The sequence below is a fragment of the Pecten maximus genome, chromosome 5 (genome assembly GCF_902652985.1).
Source record: "Pecten maximus chromosome 5, xPecMax1.1, whole genome shotgun sequence".
Taxonomy (NCBI): Eukaryota; Metazoa; Mollusca; class Bivalvia; order Pectinida; family Pectinidae; genus Pecten; species Pecten maximus.
In genome coordinates this window covers 48,995,078-49,010,364 of record NC_047019.1, presented here as the reverse complement: position 1 = coordinate 49,010,364, position 15,287 = coordinate 48,995,078, and the positions used below count along the sequence as shown (strand labels likewise).

General features: G+C 33.2%; 2 protein-coding genes across 9 annotated transcripts in view; one reads left to right on the top strand and one right to left on the bottom strand.

Moving 5' to 3' along the window:
* LOC117328254 (coiled-coil domain-containing protein 83-like) overlaps nucleotides 1-15,287 on the bottom strand; it is a 58,568-nt gene that overhangs the window by 11,727 nt on the left and 31,554 nt on the right. The window contains exons 1-3 of one of the 3 annotated variants that reach the window (XM_033885726.1): nucleotides 5,604-5,701; nucleotides 5,238-5,378; nucleotides 3,219-3,303 (exon numbers count right to left, since the gene is read on the bottom strand). In XM_033885726.1, the coding sequence (XP_033741617.1) occupies nucleotides 3,219-3,303; nucleotides 5,238-5,338 (186 nt within the window). In that variant the 5' untranslated portion in view covers nucleotides 5,339-5,378; nucleotides 5,604-5,701. The other 2 variants (XM_033885727.1, XM_033885728.1) reach the window with 2 other exon arrangements.
* Nucleotides 10,306-15,287, top strand: part of LOC117328250 (SH3 domain-containing kinase-binding protein 1-like) — a 62,775-nt gene continuing 57,793 nt past the window's right edge. For 4 of the 6 annotated variants that reach the window (XM_033885719.1, XM_033885718.1, XM_033885716.1 and 1 more), the window contains exons 1-4: nucleotides 10,434-10,561; nucleotides 12,546-12,703; nucleotides 13,473-13,620; nucleotides 15,050-15,162. In XM_033885719.1, coding sequence (XP_033741610.1) covers nucleotides 10,558-10,561; nucleotides 12,546-12,703; nucleotides 13,473-13,620; nucleotides 15,050-15,162 — 423 coding nt within the window. In that variant the 5' untranslated portion in view covers nucleotides 10,434-10,557. Of the gene's footprint in view, nucleotides 10,562-12,545; nucleotides 12,704-13,472; nucleotides 13,621-15,049; nucleotides 15,163-15,287 lie in introns of all 6 variants that reach the window. The other 2 variants (XM_033885714.1, XM_033885717.1) reach the window with 2 other exon arrangements.

The window sequence follows — 15,287 nt, the reverse complement described above, 5'->3', positions numbered from 1 at the left end:
ATATACAGACAGACATGTGACAGATATTTATACCACTAGTAAATACAGACAGATATTTCTACCACAAGGAGATACAGACAGACATGTGACAGATATTCATACCACTAGTATATACAGACAGATATTTCTACCACAAGGAGATATAGACAGACATGTGACAGATATTTATACCACTAGTATATACAGACAGATATTTCTACCACAAGGAGATATAGACAGACATGTGACAGATATTTATACCACTAGTAAATACAGACAGACATGTGACAGATATTCATACCACTAGTATATACAGACAGATATTTCTACCACAAGGAGATATAGACAGACATGTGACAGATATTTATACCACTAGTATATACACAGATATTTCTACCACAAGGAGATATAGACAGACATGTGACAGATATTCATACCACTAGTATATACAGACAGATATTTCTACCACAAGGAGATATAGACAGACTTGTGACAGATATTTATACCACTAGTATATACAGACACACATGTGACAGATATTTATACCATTAGTAAATACAGACAGATATTTCTACCACAAGGAGATATAGACAGACATGTGACAGATATTTATACCACTAGTATATATAGACAGACATGTGACAGATATTTATACCACTAGTATATACACAGATATTTCTACCACAAGGAGATATAGACAGACATGTGACAGATATTCATACCACTAGTATATACAGACAGATATTTCTACCACAAGGAGATATAGACAGACTTGTGACAGATATTTATACCACTAGTATATACAGACACACATGTGACAGATATTTATACCACTAGTAAATACAGACAGATATTTCTACCACAAGGAGATATAGACAGACATGTGACAGATATTTATACCACTAGTATATACAGACAGACATGTGACAGATATTTATACCACTAGTATATACAGACAGACATGTGACAGATAGTCATACCACTAGTAAATACAGACAGACATGTGACAGATATTCATACCACTAGTAAATACAGACAGATATTTCTACCACAAGGAGATACAGACAGACATGTGACAGATATTCATACCACTAGTATATACAGACAGACATGTGACAGATATTTATACCACTAGTAAATACAGACAGACATGTGACAGATATTCATACCACTAGTATATACAGACAGATATTTCTACCACAAGGAGATATAGACAGACATGTGACAGATATTTATACCACTAGTATATACAGACAGATATTTCTACCACAAGGAGATATAGACAGACATGTGACAGATATTTATACCACTAGTAAATACAGACAGACATGTGACAGATATTCATACCACTAGTATATACAGACAGATATTTCTACCACAAGGAGATATAGACAGACATGTGACAGATATTTATACCACTAGTATATACACAGATATTTCTACCACAAGGAGATATAGACAGACATGTGACAGATATTCATACCACTAGTATATACAGACAGATATTTCTACCACAAGGAGATATAGACAGACTTGTGACAGATATTTATACCACTAGTATATACAGACACACATGTGACAGATATTTATACCACTAGTAAATACAGACAGATATTTCTACCACAAGGAGATATAGACAGACATGTGACAGATATTTATACCACTAGTATATACAGACAGACATGTGACAGATATTTATACCACTAGTATATACAGACAGACATGTGACAGATATTCATACCACTAGTAAATACAGACAGATATGTGACAGATATTCATACCACTAGTAAATACAGACAGATATTTCTACCACAAGGAGATACAGACAGACATGTGACAGATATTTATACCACTAGTAAATACAGACAGACATGTGACAGATATTCATACCACTTGTATATACAGACAGACATGTGACAGATATTTCTACCACAAGGAGATACAGACAGACAAGTGACAGATATTTATACCACTAGTATATACAGACAGACATGTGACAGATATTCATACCACTAGTATATACAGACAGACATGTGACAAATAGCTATACTACTAGTTTATACAGACAGACATGTGACAGATATTCATACCACTAGTATATACAGACAGACATGTGACAAATAGCTATACTACTAGTATATACAGACAGACATGTGACAGATATTTATACCACTAGTAAATACAGACAGATATTTATACCACTAGTAAATACAGACAGACATGTGACAGATATTCATACCACTAGTATATACAGACAGATATTTCTACCACAAGGAGATATAGACAGACATGTGACAGATATTTATACCACTAGTATATACAGACAGATATTTCTACCACAAGGAGATATAGACAGACATGTGACAGATATTTATACCACTAGTAAATACAGACAGACATGTGACAGATATTCATACCACTAGTATATACAGACAGATATTTCTACCACAAGGAGATATAGACAGACATGTGACAGATATTTATACCACTAGTATATACACAGATATTTCTACCACAAGGAGATATAGACAGACATGTGACAGATATTCATACCACTAGTATATACAGACACACATGTGACAGATATTTATACCACTAGTAAATACAGACAGATATTTCTACCACAAGGAGATATAGACAGACATGTGACAGATATTTATACCACTAGTATATACAGACAGACATGTGACAGATATTTATACCACTAGTATATACAGACAGACATGTGACAGATAGTCATACCACTAGTAAATACAGACAGACATGTGACAGATATTCATACCACTAGTAAATACAGACAGATATTTCTACCACAAGGAGATACAGACACACATGTGACAGATATTTATACCACTAGTAAATACAGACAGACATGTGACAGATATTCATACCACTTGTATATACAGACAGACATGTGACAGATATTTCTACCACAAGGAGATACAGACAGACAAGTGACAGATATTTATACCACTAGTATATACAGACAGACATGTGACAGATATTCATACCACTTGTATATACAGACAGACACGTGACAGATATTTCTACCACAAGGAGATACAGACAGACATGTGACAGATATTTCTACCACTAGTATATACAGACAGATATTTCTACCACAAGGAGATACAGACAGACATGTGACAGATATTTATACCACTAGTATATCCATGCACTTTATGGCTCCTTATTTGGTATTACTCTTAGATTCATATAAAATGTTTATGTTATCTTACCCTTTCTTCATGTCTGTGATTTTTATCTTCCCATCCTCTTGACTCAAACATGACATCCTCCAATTTTTTCTCTATAATTCCAATCCTGTAAATAAGCATTAATATATATAACTGTATATATAGGGTACTACAGAAAAGCCTTAAACTTCTTTGTTGTAGTGTCTATGAATTATCAAAATATATAATGTAGTATACTTTTGTAAAATTCTGACAGTGCTCATAGATAGAATCTAGTATTTATTAGACTTAATGGGTAGTTTTAAACAGTGACTGTGGGAATTACCTGACACACTCAGGAAGTCAAGACTGTTTCTTGTGAGACAATTTTGCATTTTATAATTGTGTGTGCAACATATAAAACACCAAAACTTTGGAATGTGTTATCTTTTTTTTTTTTTTTTTTAATCTTTTTGTGCCTTTTTCAGATATCATAAACATCTTTTATTTTATCATTTTCTGACTTTGTCATAATTCATGGTTTTGAAAAACAGTGATTTTGGAACCTGTAAAAGCTGTGAAAATCTTTAAAAACCAAAAAATGCTTTTAAATTTGTGTAGAATAATCAAAATAGATAAAACAAATTGTCAGTAAGATGACCAATACTCTCTTTCATAATTTGTAAAATATTATGTAAAGACCTCTCACAAAATCAAGAAAAATCATCTTGAATTCAAAGGGTTCATGTTCCTAGCCAGGTAAAATAGAACTTTAAATCAATTTGGTATACATGTAGTTACAGTTGGATTTTAGACCTGTACTTTAAAATCCTGTCCACTAAAACTGACTCTAAAACAGACTTCAAAAATTTCTGACAGGTTCATGGCCTGTTATATGGACTACAGTGTATTATAAGGTAACCAGTCAGAATTTTGAGTCTCCTGAAAGTGAAGCAGACTAAGTTTTGACTTCATTGTGTAAAAGGAACACATCTGTGTTGCTTGTACATAGTGTTAAATACAGTCTCGGTCACTATACACTGACAGAGAATGCTTCTTTGGCTAAGAAGTTAGAATTGTGAGATTTCTCACATACTTAATAGGGTGATCCCATGTTTCTAGGGATGGGATCAATTGTTCTCTTACCCTGGACAGGGATATCCACAGTTTTTAACGGGGTGAGATTTTCTTATCTCACCCTAGGGAAAAGACAGGCTACACATGCTCTTTTCATGTTCTCAACAATTGTACACCCTAACGTCATGGCAACAGTACCATTACGTCACGTCGACAATTCAATCACGTCACATCAACATTTCCTTGCAATGATGTAACATCAATATTAGATTCATAAGAGGGCAAACGGTAAGAGAAAAATAATCTTTCACCCCCAGGGAAGTGAGACAGGGGAATCTCAACCCTCGGGGTAAGATAATTAAGCTGCCAAACACTCGGCAAGCCTCGTGTTTGACAACTTAAGAATCTTCCCCTCGGGTTGAGATTCCCCGTCTCACCCCCAAGGGAGTGAAAGATTCTACTAATCTTACGTGGGGTACGAGAAAGACAGGTGGCACACGTTATGATTCCACTTACAATAGCCTAGGCTCATTATTATTCAATTTTGATGCACATTTTCATGATGGTGCAATGAAAAAGATAACAACACCTTATAATTGATTACTTTTTTAAGTAAAGTTTGTGAGAAAAATAATGATCACAGGCCTGTACCGCAGAGAGGGATATCTCAACCCTCATGTAAAAGTTTGGTTGCACAGAAGGAGCACTATGTGAGAAAAATAATCAAACATGGGTCTGTAACTTGGACAGTGATATCTCAAACATCATGTAAAAGTTTGGTTGACAAGTACGAGGCTTGCCATGGGTTGATATATCCCTGTCCACGACAGAAGACCCATGTAAGATTCTATTAATCTCGACAAGTATTCCTGTCAGGGCACTCGGCAGGAATGTTTTTACCGATTTTTTTCACAATTGCTTTAAAACTGAATTGAAATGATTTTTAAATATATATCTATATATGTATTTGTGTTAGATAAAATTGAAAATCACCAAACTACATACTGGTACGCTAAGATTGCTTCCTTTGCTGTCATTTGGGCTTCCTTCTTCTTGCCTCCCTTCTTTCCTCCTCCCTTTCCCTTTTTGCCTTTCTTCTTTCCCATTTTGTGTGTTTAATATTTTCGCACAGAAGTTATATAAAGCCTGATAACGAAATAATAACAATATGTTATAATTGGTAACTAATTACCATATCAAGTCTGGATAATAGATGTTCCTTATATTTTTGTGTTGCATAGACTAATGAGTGATGGAGAGAAAATATGATGCGTGTTATAGTTTCACTTTCAGCAATTGTTTGAGATACAGCGTATTAACATATAAACGTGCGATACAGGTCCTACTTTTCTCCTAGCGTGAAAATCGAACCTGTTGTTGGTTTACGAGTAATCAACTTGGTTTTCATCCACAAACTAAACACAACGGATGTTCGTCCACCATGTTTGTTTTGAGTAGCAACAAGCACTACACTCTAGTTTCGTATTTTTTCATTTGGTTCCTATTAAAACATGTATATGGAAACACTGTTGTAAAATAATAGCAAATGCTTTCAGATGTAATCTAAGGTAAAATAAACACGTAACCAGTCATGTATATTTAAAGCAAAATGTATATTACATACGAAGATGACCAATAAGCATTACTAATTTTCAAAACTAACATCGGAACAATTGTTCCGGTTCTCGGAGTTGGTAAATTGCCGTCGTGTGATACCGTATATTGGGTGGAATATGGTCAATAACAAGAATGAAGCCTTGAATATAACTGAGGTATAGGGTATTTCCATTTTATAAGAAGTTATCTCAACTATTGTAACGCTAAAGGATAACTTCATCTGCGTCCTTTAAGGTCACCAATAAATATTTCAGCTTGCCACTTGATCTTGAAAAATGAGGTTTTGCGCATCTTTTTTAACAAAGCGATACAGTATTGGCTGAGATGCTACATGCATATTAGAGCTCTGGGATAGTGTCGTTTTTGCACTTTTATTTTGTGACCTGATCTTTGTAAAATATAATGTTTTCATTTCAAAATATTTTATTCAATCAAGCATTTGAATCAATTTACATACAATATTTCATAATAGAGATAGAATTTAGATATAAAAATGGATTGGACAACAGGCTAAGCCTATACAGGTCCTTATAAATATAACGTAATAGTTTTTCGATTATTTCTATTGTGAGAACGGATTATTTTTAATCACATTTTTTTTATTGTATGACAATGGCTATGAAATGCATTTTTGGATTGAAAATTGAACTGTACATACAGGAATTAAAGAAATCAATTTGTTTTATTGATGTATGCTGATGATATGGTTTTGATATCAGAAACAGCTAGCTGAGAAGTTGCAAGAAATGCTGTCGATGGAACTCGCTAGATGTTCCATGTCTGTGTCGTATCTTGTCCAGACGTCCTTGCAGCGATATAACTCGGTACCAGTTCCCCTCTTTCTCTGGTGTCTTCTGTTACCCACCGTTTTCTTTTCTTTTTTCTACTGACTATTTTTTAAATTGAACAATAGTTTATTGATATTTTTCACTGCAAATTTATACATTTAGAAAAAATACAGAGATTGTTTAACAGAACATTTTCATCTTAGTTCACTTGATTTATATGTGAAACAACTTACGAACAGTTCAACATGTATTATCACAATACGTCATTCTACGAACAGAGGTCTGAAGACCTAAGGTGCTATCACAGTCTGGATGTATTGCTGTCAAAATAGTTTCAGTGATAACAACACATTTTTTCAGTTTTATTTGTAAATTTATTATAATTTTATTATAATTTATTATTATAATATCAATTTATTTTGATTTTAAATAATTGCATGAATAATTTAATTGTGATCAAATAGTCACTAATTCAGTTGATAACAATTTAAGAAATTTATAGTTTTCATTACTTCCAACTATAATAACTGGTTTAGTCTACAAGCATAGTAGGGTAAGGGGAGATAACTCTTATAACTTAAGATATCATTGCATCTGCCCCCTTAAGTCATCTTCGCTAGCCAAGGCTTCGCTAGCCATGGCTTCTGATTACGTTACACTCCACGATCGGGTTCTTGGCTAGCGAAGATGACTGAAGTGGGGAATGTAATGATATCTTTAAAAGCATTGAACTGTTACCAAATGGTAGCATACAGTCGATATGAATACAATTTGGGTGAAAGATAAATAGAATGTTGTTTATGATAATGTATTGTCTATTGTTTATATTGTATTGTCTGTTGTTTATGATAATGTATTGTATGTTGTTTATGATAATGTATTGTCTGTTGTTTATGATAATGTGTTGTCTGTTGTTTATGATAATGTATTTCTGTTGTTTATAATAATGTATTGTCTGTTGTTTATATTGTATTGTCTGTTGTTTATGATAATGTATTGTATGTTGTTAATGATAATGTATTGTCTTTTGTTTATGTTAATGTATTGTCTGTTGTTTATGATAATGTATTGTCTGTTGTTAATGATAGTGTTATGTCTGTCGTTTATGATAATGTATTATCTGTTGTTTATAATAGTGTTATGTCTGTCGTTTATGATATTGTATTGTCTGTTGTTTATGATATTGTATTGTCTATTGTTTATGATATTGTAGTCTGTTGTTTATGATAATGTATTGTCTGTTGTTTATGACAATTTATTGCCTATTGTTTATATTGTATTGTCTGTTGTTTATGATAATGTATTGTCTATTGTTTATGATAATGTATTGTCTATTGTTTATGTTAATGTATTGCATGCTGTTTATGATAATGTATTGCATGTTTATGTTAATGTATTGTCTTTTGTTTATGTTAATTTATTGTCTTTTGTTTATGATAATGTATTGTCTATTGTTTATGATAATGTATTGTCTGTTGTTTATGATAATGTATTGCCTGTTGTTTATGATAATGTATTGTCTATTGTTTATGATAATGTATTGTGTTGTTTATGACAATGTATTGTCTATTGTTCATGATAATGTATTGTCTGTTGTTTATGATAATGTATTGTCTGTTGTTTATGATAATGTATTGCCTGTTGTTTATGATAATGCATTGTCTATTGTTTATGATAATGTATTGTCTGTTGTGTATGATAATGTATTGTCTGTTGTTTATGATAATGTATCGTCTGTTGTTTATGATAATGTATTGTCTGTTGTGTATGATAATGTATCGTCTGTTGTTTATGATAATGTATCGTCTGTTGTTTATGATAATGTATTGCCTGTTGTGTATGATAATGTATTGTCTGTTGTGTATGATAATGTATTGTCTGTTGTTTATGATAATGTATTGTCTATTGTGTATGATAATGTATTGTCTGTTGTTTATGATAATGTATTGTCTATTGTGTATGATAATGTATTGTCTGTTGTGTATGATAATGTATTGCCTGTTGTTTATGATAATGTATTGCCTGTTGTTTATGATAATGTAGTGCATGTTGTTTATGCTATTACTTATTAACGTATCTAATAAAATGACAACCATACAGTAATTATATTGAAAGAACCAAACAAGCGTGTACTAAATTATAAAGTGGTACCATGCCCTTTACACTATAACTGTCAACTGGTGCTAAAATTGTTAATGTTTACAGGTCTGCACTGTGCGGCTGTGAACTTTGGATACTTTTATATACAGAGCTATTGATGTTAGAGGGAGTCCAACATTGTATTGATTAGTCAACCATTGCAAGGTTTCGAAAAAAAAACCTAGTTCGTTTTGGAAATTAGGTTTGCGTCATCCAAACTGTCTCGACAATATCAGATATAGTTTCTTTATAATTTAATCTTGTTTGTAACATGCATTCATGCAGTCCATAATGTAAACAAGAAATATCTTTGAAAAAGATAAACGGCATAGTTTTAATGCTGGTGGTTATAATCAGAGACAAACATAGGGACTTTTCGAAAATTGGAGATTCCCGCCGATCTTTCCTGTGGTGTGCTTGACATTCATACTCAAAATACAAACACTTTGACAGCAAATTGGGATATATTTCATATTGATGACACTTCTGCACTTTGATATTAATAAAATTAAAGCACATCATTGGATCTTGGTGATGATTTCAAATAGAAATTATCGATAATTATGTGTATGGTTTTCAAGTTTTCTCCAATATGGCGTCAGGAGAAGACTGAACCGAGCGACCGCAAAGGATTGTGAGGAAGGTCAGGGGCAACCACGTAGACATAAGGACAAATAGAGAGCTGCCAATCTCTCTATATATGCCTCTGTTATAATGTAAAACTGATGGTGAAATAAATTAACCAAATAAAGCGTTTTAGCACGGATAACAAAATTATATCAGTTTGAATCATTGTTGGTGATAGTAAGACTGCATTTGAATCAGGAATATAATTTTATTAATGTATCATTTAAAAAGAAAATCTACTTATTCAACTTGCATTCAATCTTAACTTTATTTCGTTTTTAACTGCATACCTGCATTTTGCATTTACCGCTACATTGACCAATCACATACTTCATCTTGACCAGTAACGCCACCTGTCGCGTCATATCCGGGGCCAAAAGAAAATTATACGGCTATGCCGAAAAATTGCGTCGCGGTTTATAACGTCGTTTTTGATTGACGGATGAAGTAGTGTAATGATTTGTAAGAGAAAAAAAGTCCATCAATAAAGTGATTTATGTAGGGTATAGATTAGATTATTAGGATTAATTTGAATATATTCTTAATGTTATAGATACACACAAAAAAATGTGTTATACCTCTATAACATAAAATATATTCTAGTTAATTCTTGAAAATATTACCGATGTTTACCATGTTTATGTATTTTTTGCACACTTGTACCGTGACACAATGCGAACGTCACGAGCGTGATTTGTTTGCACAAATGTATTATTGATTTATAATTTTTGCTGATATATCATGCTCCTCATTTTGGAGAAAAAAAGATTACTCTAATATTGCGCAGGATGGCATGTGACATATGTCTCCTGTATGTTGTTCAGTGGGGTTGCCATCAGCTCCTACAAAGGAGTCCCGCCACAACAAAACCGTACATCCTCTTCTCACTAGACTTATATAATACAGTTGGATTAATGATTTATCTAATAAGACTTCTAAGGGCTGGATTGTGGAGTTACCTATGAGCGGTAATGCTAGGCGGCGTTAACCGTAGGCCTATAGGCAAGTACTAGCTTTGTGAAGTGTCATTTCCTGAAACAGACTATATTCGAAGAGTGAAGTTGATCTGACAAGTCACATGACTAGGCGCCATTTTGGAAGTCATTTATAGAAGATGAGGATTTGACAACTTGGAATCTCAAAGTAGGATCACAATGGGTGAGCATTGGTCAAATAGATTGTATGTGTATATGATGACAATGATGTGAAACCTCCATTTAAGTGATAATTGTGTCGCTAAGTGTTTATATACCGTACAGGTACACACGTTTCCTGTGTGGTGACCCGCTGACCTGTCGATGTTGACACAGATTTCATGACACTTCCGTAGAAGTTAGCTAATTATCGGATTACCTGTGTATCCATTAAAAGAGATTAATAAACAATATACACAAGAAATAGTTTCATGCTGATGCAGATGGTACATTTTATTCAATATCGCCCCTTATAATGTGACATAACATTAGCAACAAACATGACTCATACGGGAAGGTTCTCTTAAACATTTTTTGGGCGGTGGGACTTTCATGTTTTGACAGGAAGTTATTCAAAGTAGTTTGCAAAATATTGTAGATTATTGATTACAAAATGTTAGAATAATATTACATAAAAATATATTCATTTACATAAATACCAGCTTCGTAAGAGACGGTCTCTTACATTGAACATATTGAATCTGACAGGTGACATCCATATGATGGATGGAGGGAATTAGATGTACCGGTAGTACCTGTGTACCCTAATGAGTATTTGTGAATCGGGGTATCTGTATCGAACTCAATGACACTATTTATAAAAGTATTTTAGTCCAACTTGTACAATTTCTGAGCTATGGTGTGCTGTCAATTTACTCATTTTAAACATTTAAATTATAACTTAAAAATAAGAGTCTGCTATGCAATGTCTTTGTATGCCTATAACTATAATTTGAAGATATGGGGTACAGTCGACGTCGTTTCAGCACCCAGTAGTTTCGGTACTTAAAAAAATAGTGGTTTCAGTCCTTTTTGGAAGTTGTTTCGGTATTTTGTTTATTTTTTTTTTGTTATATTTAATTTATTCTAATAAAAATTGAATGGTCATTGGTTGTTTATTACCTTACTTTCTTATTTGATTATACAATCACGCAAAACTTCACTTTAAATGAGATCCTGTCTAGCAACGGTCATTTTCTTAAATGAGTAGATCAGAGTACGTAGCTCGAAGTGCTTTACCAATTGCAACTTGTCATAAAAATGAGTTTACTCTCAAAATTATCACTTATCATGTCATTGCCAGGAAGCCATACAATGTGATGTGTGCAACAGATGGCAGCAACAAACTTCAGTAAACTAATATCATGTATGTTTATTATCATACCAATTGAGAGAAAGAGGGGATATGTTTTTATAAAATGTAAAGAAGATGAATGAGAGTGATCGATAACTGTAGGGTATATGTAGTTATCAATGGTTTTTGTTTTCCTTTAATAATCCATGTATCGTTGTGAAGCTGCAAAATACTGATAGTGACAACTGACAACAGACAATAAATTTACAAGGAAAAGTTATTTGAATCTTGCTAAGGATTTTCATACTTTCACTCAAGAATTCTTGCTAAAATTCCCAATTTGCCATTGAAAAATGGTATTCCCAAGAGGAAGGTAATTTTTGCAACATGTATTTATGTTACTAGTATATGAAAAGGAAAAAAACATATTTGTGTTTATATAAGAGTCGTCAAAACTATATTTTAATCTCATGAAAATTAAATTCCCCAAGTTGTATCAGAATGTTATCAAGTTATTGCTTGAACATGAGTAAGATGGTGTGTCATGTTTCAAATGTAGGCTACACTAGATCTGACCTACTTTTTGACTTTTGACCTATATATGTAGGCTACACTAGATCTGACCTACTTTTTGACTTTTGACCTATATATAGCTACATCAAAGAAAAAGTCAAATTGAGGTCAACTTTGTCTATATTTTTCACTGGAACTTCATAACCTGGATCTCCTTGATGATACTTTTTAGCGCACGGATCAGTAGCAAGCTGGGACTAATTCTTGAATTGTCTTGTTATAATACTGTCTGCACATTTCCTATACATGTATAGAATAGATCAATCAATTATTTTGTCTGATTAATGTGACTTTGTTACAGTGGATGTGGAAGTGACATTTGAGTATGCAGCTGAACAGGAAGATGAGCTCAACATCAAAGTCGGAGACATCATTAAAAATGTCACTATGTCTGAAGGAGGCTGGTGGGAAGGGGAACTCAACGGCAAAGTTGGCATGTTCCCAGATAACTTTGTTAAGGTAAAGTCAATTCTGATAACACACAAAGTCAGAGACTGGAAGTCATCAATTAATTATGTTCAAGTAATATGTTAAATAAGCATTCAGCTATATATTATGTTCCATACTTTAAAAAGGGTATGAAAATTCAGAAGCATTTATTAAGCTAGCCCAATTGTTCATGATTCAATAATTTGAGTATATTTTTGTTAGGACAGAGTTATGTCCCCTAACACAGCACTGATACTTAATTGATATACATTGTATTATTACCTTCTTCACTGATACTGAAGGAAATTTAAATTAGTACATGGAATTTATTTTGATGGTGTTATATGACCGTCCTCATATACTGGAATCAGGTTGTCCATCCATCTGTCTGCACATGGAACTTGTCCATACAATTCCTTACATTAAATCGTTGTGAAATTTTGTGGATGTATTCTTCACACACTGTGCACCTGGACCTGTTTTTTTGATTCTAAGGACATCTCTAGATCTTATTTTTTGAGTTGGAATTTTTCATGTTATTTAATAGGCATCCATTGTAATATCCTTCTGTTTCAATAATTTTCCATCTAAAACAAGCTTAAGCATTTTCATTAATATCACTGAAATATTTGGAGAAGACTGATTGATGTAAGCTAAATCTGTTGTCCAATCTGCTTGTATACATGTATGTATATGATTGTGCTTCTTTGTGGGTCTAATTTCGGAAAATAAGGTTTGTGTCTTGTAAAACAGCTTGTATAATCAAATTTGTTGAAATTAATAGCTATATCTTATTCAGGTGATAGAAAAGCCAAAGCCCACTAAGGTAAAGGAAGACCCACCTCCTGCTGTTAGGAAAGACAAACAGAGAGGGGCGTCAGTCCGTGAGCTCGCCAGTAAGATCAAAGATGATGTACATGTAGGAATTGGAGCGCCCAAAAAGAAAGGTGAGTTCTAAAAAACATTTTCTACCGCAGATTTCAGTTGTTTTAAGTCTCATTAATGTCTACGGGAAATTCATAGCTACTGGTAATAAAATGTTGATGAGTAGATGGTCTATCTGTAATCTATAGAGCAAATCCAGCAAAACTGTAATAATATTGACCCCATAATCACTGCTTTGGGTAATAATAATGTTTTGACATTTAAGTTTTGAATGACAATTATATTACAAGGAAGTGATGTTGTCGGTCAATGCAGGTCATGATCAGTCACTCAGGTAGGTCAACACTAAAGCAGAATTAAAGTTTTCCCTATGGCCTATATGGAGCATATAGAAATTAAAATTTAAAAGGACCCCACTTATTTACAGGAAGTTCATTTTAACTATGCAAAAGGATCCCATTTAATCTGAATAGGACTTCACTTATGAAATACTCTAGCCCCTCACTACATACACAGGCAATACACAAATTCTGATGATAGCTTGTCTATATAACTTTCTATTCAAATATAAAAAAATAAGATTTCCCCACATACCTACTCCTTTTTTGTGGGATGTTAGTGGAAACATATATATATTGTTGTGTTGCCTGTGAAGCATGGCAGACACTTCGGGATTACTTTGTCTGCCGTCACATGTTTTTGTCCACTGTCACATGTTTGTGTCGGCATCTGTATCAGTGTTGTCATTAGCATCGGCATATTTTTTCCTGGAGTTTATAATTAATAAGCCCTTTGCACATAGGAAATTCTCATCAACTAATTATCCGTGTTAAGGATTTTTTTTCTACTGCTTTCTACATCAATTTAATTCTTGGTTTGTGGCTTTATCATGTTATATTACAGATCTAATGTGTATTCTGTGTCAAAATTCCATATTTTGCTGGAGTTATAAATGGCCATTTGCACATTGCAAATTTGCATAATCAACTGTCTTCCTGATTTTTTTTCCCCGCTACCGCTTGCCACATCAATTGATGAATAAAAATATGGCTTTGTCATAATGCATTACAGTTTGAGTTAGAACCTTTATCAATATTCCATTTCTCGCGGGAGTTATGGTCAATGTTTTCCAGATTCTTTTTTGCTATCACTTGTTACATCAATTTCTATTAAACCTGGTATTTGGCTTTATCATATTAAATTACAGATTGAGATTTAATTCTGCGTTAAAATTTCTTTTTTTGCTGGATGTTATATATGTGGATGTTACGCTCCAACCAACTGGCAACAGAAAGCATCATGATTTTCATAGTGTGATCGTGACCATGGAGGTTTCAAAATGAAACCCTTTCAATTAATAGAGCGCAGGCAACACATCTACTTTTGAGGCCTTTTTTAACAGGATTAAATTTTCATGATGTGGTGTTTATAACTGCTGAAGCAACATGTACCAAATTCCATACTAAAGGCGACACTTTCTTTTTATTGCAGAAGCACAACCCAATGCCAAAAGAAAAAGGGCCAAGGTGGTATTTTCTTACGAGCCAGAAAATGAAGATGAACTAAAGTTAGAGGTGGGAGACATTGTAGATGTTTTAAAACAGGTAAGAAAGACTACCTTTTATATATTTACACTGACAGGACTGTATCCAAAACTTTACACACATAAAAATAAGATACTTCCATTAGCATACCGTAGTTGGTTTTTTCAAGTTGTCATGTTTACATG